This window comes from Oculina patagonica, chromosome 7 (genome assembly GCF_052425735.1).
Source record: "Oculina patagonica isolate OP01 chromosome 7, crgOcupat, whole genome shotgun sequence".
Taxonomy (NCBI): Eukaryota; Metazoa; Cnidaria; class Anthozoa; order Scleractinia; family Oculinidae; genus Oculina; species Oculina patagonica.
This window is the reverse complement of record NC_135764.1, coordinates 10,841,939-10,856,122: the sequence shown is the minus strand read 5'-3', so window position 1 is coordinate 10,856,122 and position 14,184 is coordinate 10,841,939. Positions and strand designations below refer to the sequence as shown.

The following is a 14,184-nucleotide window of genomic DNA, read 5'->3' as shown; positions in this document are numbered from 1 at the left end:
GCAACTAGAATTCAATGTTTATTTATAAAAATTATATGAACATTTTTTAATAAAATGTGGAATTGATTAAGACTGTTGTTTTATTCTCCTTGTATTTAAATCCCTTGCGTTTCTTTATATTTCGGGACTACCTGTTAATCATTTTTGTGTCAGATTAGCTTATTTTACTCGGGATGAAGAAAACGATATCTCACGAGTGAGTGCAGCGAACGAGTGGGATATCGATTTGAACACTTGAAGATAAAATTTCATATTGCATTCTCTGCGCAACCATGTATTATCCTCTATAGGAGATATGAAATTTATCTTTGAGTGTTCAAATTGATATCTCACGAGTGGGCGCAAAAATAATACATGATTCAGAATTTTCAAGTCCTTACACTTTACAAGGTCAGTCCTACAACTCTTCATCAATTGCTATTACAGTAATGGTATGAAACAAATGCCCAAACCTTGGTCGACAAGTTGTGATCATTTTTAGACATTAGTGGTTACCATAGCAACAATATAACTTGTTAAAAACACCCTTAATAACTCGAAAATGAGCTCGGTGACCCCCATTTTGTATTGCTGAGTTACGATCAGCATGTCATGATACCCCAACTAGCCGCCCCTTGTGTCTCAGAAGACGATACATTCAGTGGTGGATCGATAGATAGATAGATATCTAGGGTAGGGGGATCTAGGGGAGGGACCCGGGGCCCCGCCTTATTTTTAAGCCAAACCACCGTAAAATTCCGGTTATAAGCCCTGGGCTTATGCAACTTCGTAAGGGGTTTTGGGTGGGCTTATAAGCGGAGGGGCTTATATCCGGGAGGGCTTATAAGCGGAATAAAAAAAACGTTTCGAAACGAGCCACGGGAGTGTTGATCGAAATACGTTTTTAGGTTAAAAACACATACTTAAACAACATTTAACCCTGTTCAGTACCGTCATTCAGCAGAGGGGGGCTTATAACCGGATGTATTTTTTTTGCTTCCAGGTAGATGGGCCTATAACCGGGGGGGGGGGCTTATAACCGGAATTTTACGGTATTTTCGAGAGTGCCCCCTCCTTATTCCAGGGACTGGATGACCGGGCCTTGTAAAATGCCGAACAGAGTACCGTGGGCCGCCCACTTAAGAAGGTCTGGAACCGCCACTGACATTGAATCATTGATACATGTACTCCACTGGATTTCCTTCGAATGTCGGTACACGAGGCTGCGGAGGTCTGCTCTTGCCATGAGTACGTAACTAGCATTTTGACGATCTTCTCTTGTTGACACTTTTTCTTCTGTTAGGTGCCGCCCACCCGCCCCCTCCCCCAAAGTATGAAGAATGAATATCCGTTGGTAACCGAGCACAATTTAAACGAAAGTGTTCTGTGGGTACTCAGACGTGTAGTAGTTCAACAAAAAAAACGCCTCTTTGTCTAAAGGTTATACAGATTCTTTATTTGGAAAACTCGTTTTTGTTATTTACAGAAGCCTATTAGCAGCAAATTTACAAAAAATCCATTGTCTGAAATTATTGAATATTATTCAAATCCCATTGCATCTTTAAATACTTTAAATAGCTCGTTGCTTTAATTACTACTTGACTATCAAAAGCCATGTTTTTTCTTAATAAAATTTCTTACTCCTAGACCTTTCACTTATGAAATATGATTAAAAGTTCTCTAGTGATTTAAACATCATTTAACCTTCAATTGTTTCTATAAATAATCGTGTAAAATTTTTCAGTTCTACTGAAAATCTGCTCGTATTTGCAAATTGCATCTATTTGCCGAAACTTTCAACGTCTACAACTTACCGAGAAACACGAGGTACGAACCAGAAAACCATGAACACTTTACTCCATCTTACATATGTAAATTTCTGCAGAAAACCATCGAATGATAGCCCAATCAAATGGGCAAAGATGGAGTTAGCAGATTATTTTTTTGTGAATAATTTACAGCTATTTCCTCTACTTCCTTTTCTAAGTATAATGAAAGTGTTCCCGGTTTTCGTGTTCTCACTTTAAGTTTTTGATTGATTTATGACATCATTTTGTTGGTTTTCTCCTTTCCTCGACCAATCAAAAACAATTTTACTCAAGATGTTTGCTCAATGATTGGTTTAGAAAACCAACAAAATGTGAGACGTAAACCAATCAAAACCGTCCTTTGAATGGCACGATACGAAGCGTTTTTCTACATGTTATGTTGCTGTCAATGGTTCGGAGTTTTTAATCCATATAAGTATTTTATATCTGGATTTATTTTATCACTTTGTGAAGCATCTCTAGTTCTGACCACGGCAGATGTTAATGAAATCCGCTTGCCACATGATGTCGATGTTGTGTCTATCAGCTTATTACTGCAAAAGGAAAAATGAGAAAACTTGTTAGAAAACTTTTTACATGTATACAAAGAAAAGGTCACATGTAGTCAGGTAACAGAACTATCCCCTCCCTACCCTTGCCAGGATAGGCAAGGATTTAAACACGCGTCAGGGTGGATAAGGTGCAGTTTGTTACTCTGCAATTCGCTTTTTTAACGATCCCATAATACGCTCTGTTTACCCCTAAATTTTTTTGCATAAGCGTTGTTTTTAGTTTCTCTTGGGACGATTGTACGTCATTGTAAATCCAAGAGAAATTCAGTGAAAAGAAAGCTTATGCAATTTTTTGGGGGGTTGGGGAAAAAAGAGGTGTATGATAGTAATGGTGAAAACAGCGAATGTAGGAAAACTGCAAAACTGAAGACATTTTCTTATATTTGGTTCCCTTGAGGTGAACGGATAAAAAAATAGTAACTTAATTCCGTGCGCATTTTGTGAAATGTTTTAGCTCCCGTTAGAGGTCTTTGTCTTAAACATAAATAATGGGCAATGTTTAGTTTGATTCATTTTCTTCGTTTCTAGTCTTTCTATGCCGCTAGGACTACAATGTAGTTTGCCAAAAGAATTTTAAATTACTGCTCTATTCTGACCTGTGCAACTCAATTCTGAATTGTGTAAAATTTTGAAACTTGTAATTGTTAAGGCGGAAAATTTATCCTACCTTGCAAATAATCTTTAGCAGTTCCCGTGCTTCTTTGTCCACGTCATCTAATGACGCCGTCAAGTAAATATCATGGGGGTCTTGCGCAATACTCCTCAGTTCCTGATACACCACTTGGCGCCCAACTCCCACCACGATTACTCTAACTCCGTGCCTTCTGAGAGGATGAACAGCGTGCTCAAGTGAAAGCCTGTCGGCTGCAACACCCGTCTGTGCACCTTCGGTGAAGAAAACCAAAACCTGGGATGCCTGTGCAGACCCAGACAGGCTTGAAGGTCGTCTTGCCTTGAACATCCTTCTGGCGGTCACCAGTGCCTTGTCTTTTCTGTTGCCGCCTCCCAGGCGAGGCAGAGCGCCGACGGCTCGCCTGAGAATGGAGGAGTCCTTGTAGCTGTTCATTCCTACGGTGGTGAAGGCCTTGTCGCTGTATACAACAACACCGACCCTGGTGTCCTGTTTAGAGATGTCATAGTAGGAAGAGAGTCGCTGGACCAGTTCTTTCTGATGTTGGTATTCCTGTGACGTGGCACTGTCCGAGGAATCGATGACGAATCCGATGTCGACGTTTTTGAAGCATGATTTGTACGTGCCGGCTAGTCCTTGCAATGAGACTAAAAAGAAAAAGACGATCCTGTGAATAACGCCAGCAAAATTAGACCTTTGACTGTTTTTTATGCACTTTGTGTTACATAAATGATTCTTCTCAATACCCTGCCTTTTGTTTCCTGTGATCTAACAAAGGGGAGTTGCTACTTTTATGCTTTAGTGATTCATCGGTTATTCGACCGATACAACAATCAGTTAATCAATCAATCAATCAATCAATCAATTAGTCAGTCAGTTAGTCAATCAGTCATTGAGCTGGTCAGTCCTTCTGTCAATAAAGCACTAGTTGCATTTTACTAAAACCAGCCCCACACTTCCGATATTAAAATGGAGTTCATCAATAAGTTTGTGGAAAAAACCAAAGAAAGACCTAACAACTAGTGAAATAATCTTTGTGAAGTAGCACTGTATGGCGTTCATCCTTGTGACATATCACTCTTTCCCACTTAAAAGTGGGAAAGGGTAAGGTGCAACTGGTGTTCATATTCAAGATGGTACCCCATCTTTACATGTGAACGTCCCGGCGAGAATAGCCTCGACTTAAGATTGTTTTAATAAACAACAACCATAACAACAGTAAAAACTTACGTTCATTTGCCTTCACTTCATCACAGGTTGCACGAGCAATTTGATGAGACTTCGCCAGCAGGTCGTCAAAATCTTTCATAGTAAAGATATCTTGATCCTTTTCGACAATCAACCTCAACTCATCGCGAGAAATCTGATCTCCTACACCAACAGCAAACACTTTGACACCGAGTTGAAACAGCGGTAAAACAGCCTCCTCCAAGGGCGTGGCTCGAGGATCCGAGTTTTGCTTGCCATCCGTGAGCAGGATAAGCACGTTTGGGAGCTTGGCGCGATCGCCCTTGAGTGTACTAAATAGCTCAACGGCAGCCATGTCGAGACCATTGTCAATGCGTGTTGAACCTCCCCAGTATGGGATGTCGTCAACCGCCTTTTTAAAATCTTCGTTATTGTCGTGCTGTCCAAAACTGATCCACAGTTTTGCGTCTCTGTTGTAGGTGACGACACCGACGGTGGTTTGCGTTCGCGAGATGGAAAACGTGTCCGCCACGTTTTTGACGAAGTCTTTTTCTTTTGGGTAGTTTTTGGAAGTGATGCTGCTTGACATGTCCATTACGAATGCTAAGTTGATGCGTTCGTTGCAGTGACCTTGAAAAAGTGAATAAACAACATAGACAATTAACAATGAATGAAATAAATGAAAATCTGGAAAAGACGTTGCTTTTGTTGAAGAGATGACTCAACGAGTTTCTCCGAGAAAACAACACTTAAGTCCAAACAGAGAAGCAAAACTGAAACTCCCTCTTTAAGTTCGAAGATTTACAGTCCGTATGTTTCTTAAGGTAGATTTTTAGCAAAGGATATCTTAGACAGTGGCTATAGACAGCAGATGGACTTTCCAAATGTTTATTGACCTATTTAAATAGCTTAAAAATGTTGGGTCCTTTGAAATCCAATTTGAGCAACATTCAAAAGCAACTGCTAGATTTGTTAGTAAAAAAAGTTGAGTTATTGGCTCATATTACGAAAACTCTGCATTCTTAACAATAACGTCGAGATTAAACTTGATTTATTTACCTTGCGATAAAGCTCTGACACGACAAGTTTTCAACGCAATGTCGTTTGCCATATTTGCCAAGTCAGCGAAATCGCTGACTGGAAACACATCTTCGTTTCGCTCCGTAACTTGATGGAGTTCTTTCAGATCCACTTCGTCCCCGATCGCCACTGTGTATACCCGCACTCCCAACTGCTTCAAGGGAAGGACTGCCACTTTAAGGGCCACGGTATCCGGATCTTGACTCTGCCGACCATCCGTTAGTATTATCATTATTTTGCGTTTCCCCGAGCGAGAACCTCCGCTTGATGTAAAGAGTTGAGAGGAAGCCAGCTTTAAAGCCTTGTCTAATCGCGTTCTCCCCTTGGTGTGTGGGATTAGGTCCACGGCTCGTTCGAATTCTTTTCGATCGGCTTTGTCTTGAAAGCTGACTTCCATCTGAGCATCACTGCTGTAGGAGATTAGCCCGAGCTGGTGTTGTGCTAAGGTGGGGTCAAACGAAGAGGCCAGAACTTTGACGAAGTCTTTTTGCTTCTTAAAGTTTTCGTCGCTAATGCTGCCTGATGTGTCCACGACGAAGGCAAGATCGGCGTCATCAGAGCATTTCACAACTGAAGAAAAGAGAAAAAATGTTTACTTAGACTTGTATTGTCTTTTAACATGTCATAGAAGAGCAATTGTAAGAAGATTTTATTACGATGTATTTGTTTTGTTTTTTTCGATGACCTCTCATTTGAAAGAAAATTCTTAAACTCATTACTAATTCATCAAGTAAAAACAAAGAAAATCATAGCCGTGAAGGAGATTTGGATACCCGGTTTTTATAAGCATAGTTTTTTTTTTTTTTTTTCCTTTCTCCTTTTTTTTTCTTTTATCAAAACGAGACAGTGTTTCATCGCTATCCAAACACCTTGAATTTCATCAAAATTAATCCGCTGCGCATCTCATTTCCACCCCCTCTCGGTGTTTGGATATCCCGATGAAACACTATCGCTCGTGTTTGATATACTACTTCCAAATTAACGTTTTTAACTTAGAAGGTTTTGAAGAAGCTTTTCGCATGTTTACTGAAAGAATCCGCACAAAATTGCAGGAAAAAATTCCTTTTTAACCAATTGCAACTTTAAACTGTTGTTCAGAGAGAGAGTTCTCGAAAGAGATTGGTTCTTTTCCGGTTATTATTAGCCATATTTACCTGGAGGTGGACGGGTAATAATGTCGCATGTTTTACTGGCCAGTTGACGAGATTTGTTCACCAAGTTGTCAAAGTCCTTTATGCTGAAAATATCCTCCTCTTTCTGTACCAACTTGCGGAGTTCGACCCGGTTCACTTGACTGCCTATGGCCACGGCGTGAATCTGAACCGACATTTGGTGCAATGGCAAGACGGCTTGCTGAAGAGGTATGGCATCATAATCTTGACTCTGTCGCCCGTCTGTTAAGATGATCATAACTTTCGGCACACCCGAACGCGCGCCGCCTTCTTTGGTGAAAACTTCCTCCGCGGCGAGCTTGAGCGCTTTGTCAAAACGTGTTCCCCCAGCGGCGAAGGGAAGCTGTTTCACTACTGTGTTGAAAGTGTCCTGATTCAAGTGGTCTCTAAAGCGAATGTGCAACTTTGCAGTGCTGCTGTAGGTTACCAGAGCAAACTGAGACGTCTTGGGAGCCATGTGGAATGATTCGGCGACTTTTGTTACAAAGCTCTTTTGCTTTTCAAAGTCGCCTTCTGTCATGCTTTCGGATGCGTCCATGAGGAATGCTATATCGGCCTTTTCGACGCAAAGAACCTCTGAAAAATAAAATGCGTTGAAGAATAGAGTTAACCACTGTCGTTAACAAACTTCAGGTCCCCTCAATGCCTTCCATATTTCATTTTTGTGATATGAAACAGCTATAGGAGGGCTGCTATCCTCTAGTCCATCTCACTTTGACCCCTAGCCATGCTAAAGAATACTCCAACCCTTGTCTTTTTTTTTGCGCTCATACTTACCCAATTTACTCAATAGAGGAGGGGAGTTTAAGCTAGAATTTAAGGAGTTTATCTCGGTGTAAGAACCTGTAAAATTTGTCTTTGTTTTGAAGCAATTGTTTTACTGCTCTGTATTGCCGAAGTTTCAAGGTTCTTTGTTGCCTTAGTCGTTTTTTGCTTTATGTAACTGAAAAGTTTCACAATTTCTTTCACCGAGGATAAGCCAATTTAGGTGTACAGAATATTTACAAATGTACAATAATCATGAGTGTTCAGAACAAAATATCTTTATTTGCACTGACCCGCTTAGAAAACCTACTTGGATGATCAAAAGTATAGCTCTCCTAATACACTACACTTTAGATTTTATGATAACGTACCTGGTCTTGTAATGATTTCACAAGTCTTGTTTCCAACTTCCCTGACGTTATCTAGAAGCTCATCAAAATCTTTCACAGCGTGAATATCCTTGGGGTCGTTCACTATTTGTCGCAGTTCACTCATGTCGACCTGGCTTCCAATTGCCAAGGCGACGATACGCACTCCAAGATGGCGCAAAGGAAGTACGGACCTCTCTATAGGGATAGCATCGTAATCTGCACTCTGTTTGCCATCAGTAAGGATTATCAGGACTTTAGGGAGGTCCGAACGAACTCCTCCACTGGCCGAGAAGAGCCCATTCGCAGCGACGCCAAACGCCTTGTCAAAGCGTGTGCCGCCAGCGGCGAACGGAATTTTGTCGACGGCGTCCTGAAAACTGCGCAGGTCCAAATGGTCTCCAAACTTCACGCGGATGTGCGCATCGGTGCTGAATGAGATGAGCCCAAGATGAGATTTAGTTTGGCCGACATCGAAAGTAGCGGCGATTTTCTTGATGACTTCTTTCTCATTTTCAAAGTCTTTCTTTGTCATGCTTTCGGACGCATCCACGAGGAAGGCAATGTCAGCGATCTCTGAGCATCCTGGTTGTGGAAACAAAATAAGACACAGTCAACGACGTCCTTTTGTCCAAAGCTTAAGCAGTGTTTTAAAAAGAGCGTACAGTCCAATACCCCCCATAGAGGGCCACTGAGTCGTAGTTCTACCTACACACTCACACTAACAGTTTGTGATTTCCAGGGATGACGCTTCTGAAGTCTTCTCAAGTTTTCCCCGACTGGCCTTGACTAAACAAGGTGAATATAAGAACGACTGCTGGGTTGAAATTGTATTATTTTTTATCAAGCTCTCTTCCACTGAGAGGGTCAGTGAGATCTCCACAAGTCTAATCGACCCGGCTAAAAATTAACATGTTCCCATTTGATCCAGTCGGGAGAACGAGTTCCCCTTCAACAAAACCTTTTTGAATAACACGCCAAGAGGTATAAATAGCACTAAGACTGTTAAAGTAACGAAGTCAGCTTATCGCGTTTACGATACGTTAGAAGGTACTCAGCAACGTCCATGCCGAAACCGCGAGTGCAGGCACTTGTTTACTTGACTATAACAACCCAAAGCTTAAAAAGCTTGCAGAGGACATTACATACCGGCGCAAGATTGCGCGTTACAGTCCTGTGTCTGTTGAACTTCACCAGAGCACTGTTTTCCTCCATAGACCGGTGGTGGATTTGTGCAGGTACGGGATCTCTTTTGCTCGCCTTTACCACATGATTTAGAACAGGGTGTCCACACCGTCCAGCTACTCCACTGACCATCAACTGTTTTTTCAAACACAAGGAAAGGTAAGTGACTACGCACTACTGGCAACATTAAACTCCTCGCTTTTTTCGTTGAGTCAATCAAAGAGACGTTTTCAAAGTAAAAATTTGCAAGAAATGTGTATCATTGTACCTGGACAGGACTGCGTGTTACAGGGACGAGTCTGGTCGGGTTTTCCAGAACAATCTTCCCCTCCGTGTCTCGGTGGGGGATTGGTGCAGGTTCTAGAGCGAGAGTGGAGCCCGCCACCACAAGATCTGGAACATTCTCTCCATTCTGTCCACTCGGACCAGTTCCCATTAACTGTAAGAGAAAAATATATTGTCTTAGAAGGATAGAAGAAAGTTCAGTTCATTTCTTAATTGGCCACCCCTCTTTGTGGATAAGAAATCAAGTATCATTATCATCATCATAATCATCATCATCACCATCATCATTTTCTGGGAGCCAATGTAAACAAACAGGGCAAAAAGCATTGGTAATGAACAAAACATAAGACTGGTAGAAAGCAGATCAAATTGATATTTTACAAGCGAGGTTAACATGTTTGACTCAGGGCTGCTGAGAACAACTCCAGCCAGTGGTCAGCGCTCTAACCACTCACCCTCCCAGCCTAAATCTACAATTTTTGTTTACATTTAACATTTCGTAACAATTGTGTATGATTGTACCTGGACAAGACTGCGTGTTACACGGACGAGTCTGGTCGGGTTTTCCAGAACAATCTTTCCCGCCGTGCCTGGGTGGGGGATTGGTGCAAGTTCTAGTGCGAGAGTGGAGTCCGCCGCCACAAGACCTGGAACATTCTCTCCATTCTGTCCACTCGGACCAGTTGCCATCAACTGTATAAGAACAATAATATTTACTTTTTATAAAGACGGAAACATGAAAATGAGACATTACAGCTTTCTGCATTTACTTTTACTTGTTACACTCCCGTTCCCCTTATAATTACGATATACCGATGTTTCCTTTCCTTTCATCCGTTTCTCAATTAATCGAAGTACGATTAAACTCTGACTAAATCAATGTGTCCATAACGGCAGAAAGTTTTCAATTCATGAAAACATTGTGTTCGTCACGCATATTACGACTACAACATAATGTATTGTCAGTCTTTAAATGTGCAAATCTTTTGTAATTTTCTGTTTTAAATTCACAATAAAATACATCGAAAAGACGGCACATGTAACATGGAACATAAATTTCATTAAAAGAATCACTTGGAATATAAAACGTAAAGCTTATCAAAATGTACGCAAAAATGGAATAATTGTTAGGAGTGTGTTACACTGCATTTAAATTCACTTACCTGGACAAGAGTCAGTGCCACATGGTCTAGTCTCGTCTCCGCGACCGACACAATCTTTTCCACCGTGGGCGGGGCTGGGTCGAGTGCACGTGCGAGCACGTGTTTGTACTCCACCGCCACAAGTTCTTGTGCATTCAGTCCACTCTTTCCAATCGCTCCACTGTCCATCAACTGAGAGATAAAGAGAACAAGTTTACATGGATGTTATGGAGAATGAGCTGTACCATGAGAAATAAATATCGAGTGTTCCTTCGCTAAATATCAACAAGCTAAACGTTGGTGCCTTCGAATCCCTTAGGTATTGAGTCTTGTTCAAAATAGAGAATGTACTATTCCGAAATCTCATGTGGAGCGCTAAGTTTTAAAATATGCGCGTCTTGGCTTTGATTGTTTCGATAATTTGCTGGCGACCGACATTTATCACTTAAGTGTTTAAAAAGACTTATTACCCAGTATGTCCAATATGACAACAAAAAAGTTTTTTGACAGCGCTTATAACTTGTAATCACAAATCAATATACAATCGTACGGCGTAAAAATGCGTTTTGTAGCATTACATGACTTAATTTTGAGCGTCACTCGCAAACAACCACAACTAAGAGAATATCCTCTTGCTACTCATTTTCCGGCTTTTTAAACATACCGGGGCAATTCCTGGTATTGCACATTCGAGCCTGTTCGCTAGGTCCCTCACACTGCCTTCCGCCATGTTCTGGTCTGGGGTTCTCACATCTGCGTTGTCTTGTCTGTGTCCCTGATCCACAGGTCTTGCTGCACGTGCTCCATTCAGCCCAAGGGGTCCAGTCTCCGTGAACTGGGGAAAAACAAAAGACGATACCGTTAAGTAACGAAAACAAAAAATTAACTCTGAAAACTCCAAAATTCGCACAAGTGGTAATGCGTCACCATTAAAACAAATGTACCACAAACACTAAGAAAAATTAAACTCTAAAATGAATAAACGTATGGTAAAGGCGTTTGACAGGCAACTCTATATAAATGAAAAGTAACACAACCATGCGTTTACCTGGACAAGCTCTTGCTTGGCATGACTTGGTTTCCTGACTATCGCCAATACAATCTTTCCCGCCAAAAGCTGGTCGTGGTCGGGTACAGGAGCGCTCGCGTTCCTGTGTTCCAGTCCCACACGTCGTCGAACATGGTGTCCAGTCTTTCCATTCGCTCCATTCACCATCCACTGTCAGAAAAAAAAAATATCATCAATAAATCCGAAAAAGCTTTACTTATATGGAAAGAAACTGCTACAGGTCTTAAAAACTGACACCACGACTTTACCTGGACAAGGTACTGCTTGACATGACTTGCTTTCCCCGCTAACGCCGACGCAGTCTTTCCCGCCAAAAGCTGGGCGTGGTTTGGTACACGTGCGTTCACGTTCCTGTGTTCCAGTTCCACACGTCACTGAACATGGTGCCCAGTCCTTCCAGTCACTCCATTCACCGTCAACTATGAGAGAAATTATTTTTGGAAAATTGTCATTGTCAGGAATTGTCAGCTGAAGGTCTTAAGGTTTAACAGATTTTTTGTCTAAACTGTTCTGCAATTAGTGTTGGGAAACTTATCCTATGAAAAACATTATCTTTGAACATATAAAGGAAGGTGTAACCTTACTTTGCGGATAGAAATCAAGCTACGGCTATAAATATCGATTTTTTGAAGACGCGCGGAAACAACTTGAAAAGTTAAGCCTTAACTTTTAAGTTGCAATCCATTTCCATCCAAGCAATCCGCAGCCAAAGACGCTTGTTAACAGTTCTAGTGCTCCAATATAGCAATTTTAAATAGAAATGGACCATTATTTTTAGGTTTCACACCGACACAAATACACATTTTGGCGGTTGAAAAATCTGGTAAAATCCGTGAAAACGTCCCGTTAAAGATTCACCTCTTGCCAATTAACAAACGGAAGAAGTGCTTAGAACAATAAAACGCGAAAATGAACAGTTATTAACCTGGGCAAATTCTATTGCTGCATTCTCGAGTTTCATCCGCAGGTCCCTCGCAATCTTTGCCTCCATTTGCTGGTCGTGGGTTTGTGCATGTTCGGGAACGTTTCTTCTCTCCAATACCACATGTTCTGGAACATGACGTCCATTCTGTCCAGCGGCTCCATTCGCCATCAACTTAAATGAGAAAAACGAGAAATGGTGAAAAAATATACTTACTTTCATTGTATTTCAGCCAAACTAACTGGCCTATAATATAACTCGCTTTAACGAAACTAATCAAAACTTTATTAAATTAGTAGCTCTAGAAAGATGAAGGACGGTTTGATAAAATGTAATCATAATTTTCTATAATCGAAAAAATACTGACCCAGGTCCGAGAGCGTCCCCCAAACAATTTAAAATCTGTTATTTTGGTTTAATTTTCTCATTCCCTTCTTCAATTTAACACTTTAAAAAGTGATTATGTAAGGGTTAAGTTGTATAAATTGATCACCTATAATAATTAGTTACTAGGTTTCTTCTCGTTTCTGTAGCATAACTCAGCTAGAAAGGCTATGCGTCATTCATTAACTGAATTGTGTTGATGTTCAACCGGAATTCTCAAAACAAAAATTAAGAAGAAATGTATGACAACGATCAAGGAGACTAAAAAATTAATCAGTTACCTGGACAGGCATTTTGATTGCAGGCTTGTGTCTGCTCCCGTCGTCCAATGCAGTCTCTGCCGCCATTAGCAGGCGGTGGGTTGGTACAGCCTCGTACTCTTTTCTGAACTCCGCCACCACAGGACTTTGAACAGGAACCCCACTCTTCCCAGTTACTCCAACTACCATCAACTGTAAAAAAGACACTTGGTTAGACCATATGAGTGCAGAAATGGCAATCAATTTAGCTTAGGTCAATAAGGGAAAGTTGGTGATGTTTCCACTGATTTTAAGGCAAGCGTGGCCGAGTGGTTTAGAGCGCTGGTGTTGTAATCCGGAGGTCACCGGTTCGAGGCTTGCCCTTGCCACTAGCTGGATTTGTTTCTCGGTTGTCCAGAGTTCAAATCCTTGACCACGCTTTGTATATAGCCAACTGGTCTGCCTCCTGCCAGTTGGGATTTTTAACCTTGTTATGTTCATTTATAAATTATTTGTTTCCTCTGTTTCAGTGGCATGCCTTATTTTTTCTAACAAGTTTTATGAAAAAGAGCGAATTCTAGGAGGCATGCTAAAGCGTTTATATTTGTCAATTATAGTAGTAAGGATTTACGTCAATGGTAGAAGCACATGCAACCGAAAATTACAACGGCGGAGCAATTTTCCAAGTGGGGGGCCTGACAAGTGACCTGAAGTGGGGGGGACTTAAAAGACCATTCTCTTAATAAGTCTTTATTTTTTCGGAAATTTTTTTTTTTTTGGGGGAGGGGGGCTAAACCAGCCCCCCCGATCCGCCGTCCCTGAATTTATTGATGTCTTGAGGAGCCAAAGTATGACTTTTAAAGGGACTTTGTACAACGCTTAAATGTTTTTTTTTTTTACTGCTGCAATGAAGCAAAATGTTCAAGAAATTTTCCTCAACTAGAGTAGATTTTATACTTTGTGATGAAGCACCTTAGGAACTGAGCATAGAAATGAAAGGCCAGTGTTTAGTATCTTGGTCTGTTAACTTGGTATTCTAGCTGAGGTTTTAGTATTCTTCTGGAATAACCAATTTCGCAATCCTAACTACAGGCAAACACAATCATTGTAACCGTTTTCTAAGCATACTTGCAAAAACAAACTATTTATATTTCCGTTACCTGGGCATGAGCCACGATTACAATTCCGTGTTTCAATTCGTGAACCATTGCACTCCTGTCCACCATAGGCCGGGCGGGGATTGGAACAAGTGCGAAATCTCCTCTGTGTCCCCACCCCACAGGAAGTCGTACATATGCTCCATTCGGCCCAGGAACTCCACTTCCCGTCAACTGTTGGGAACAAGTAAAGGTTGCTTTATGTTAGTTTATCTGTCAAATGGTGAATGAAAAAGAG

The 14,184-nt window shown here is 41.2% G+C and overlaps 1 protein-coding gene across 1 annotated transcript in view; it reads right to left on the bottom strand.

Moving 5' to 3' along the window:
• Positions 1–1,408: 1,408 nt before the first annotated feature.
• Positions 1,409–14,184, bottom strand: part of LOC144660759 (SCO-spondin-like) — a 36,647-nt gene continuing 23,871 nt past the window's right edge. Inside the window, exons 24-39 of the mRNA XM_078521494.1 lie at positions 13,950–14,120; positions 12,832–13,002; positions 12,170–12,340; positions 11,493–11,663; positions 11,224–11,394; positions 10,840–11,010; positions 10,197–10,367; positions 9,556–9,726; positions 9,017–9,187; positions 8,713–8,883; positions 7,567–8,148; positions 6,413–7,006; positions 5,238–5,828; positions 4,221–4,808; positions 3,027–3,637; positions 1,409–2,341 (exon numbers count right to left, since the gene is read on the bottom strand). Coding sequence (XP_078377620.1) covers positions 2,339–2,341; positions 3,027–3,637; positions 4,221–4,808; positions 5,238–5,828; positions 6,413–7,006; positions 7,567–8,148; positions 8,713–8,883; positions 9,017–9,187; positions 9,556–9,726; positions 10,197–10,367; positions 10,840–11,010; positions 11,224–11,394; positions 11,493–11,663; positions 12,170–12,340; positions 12,832–13,002; positions 13,950–14,120 — 4,679 coding nt within the window. The 3' untranslated portion in view covers positions 1,409–2,338. The remainder of the gene's footprint in view (positions 2,342–3,026; positions 3,638–4,220; positions 4,809–5,237; positions 5,829–6,412; positions 7,007–7,566; positions 8,149–8,712; positions 8,884–9,016; positions 9,188–9,555; positions 9,727–10,196; positions 10,368–10,839; positions 11,011–11,223; positions 11,395–11,492; positions 11,664–12,169; positions 12,341–12,831; positions 13,003–13,949; positions 14,121–14,184) is intronic.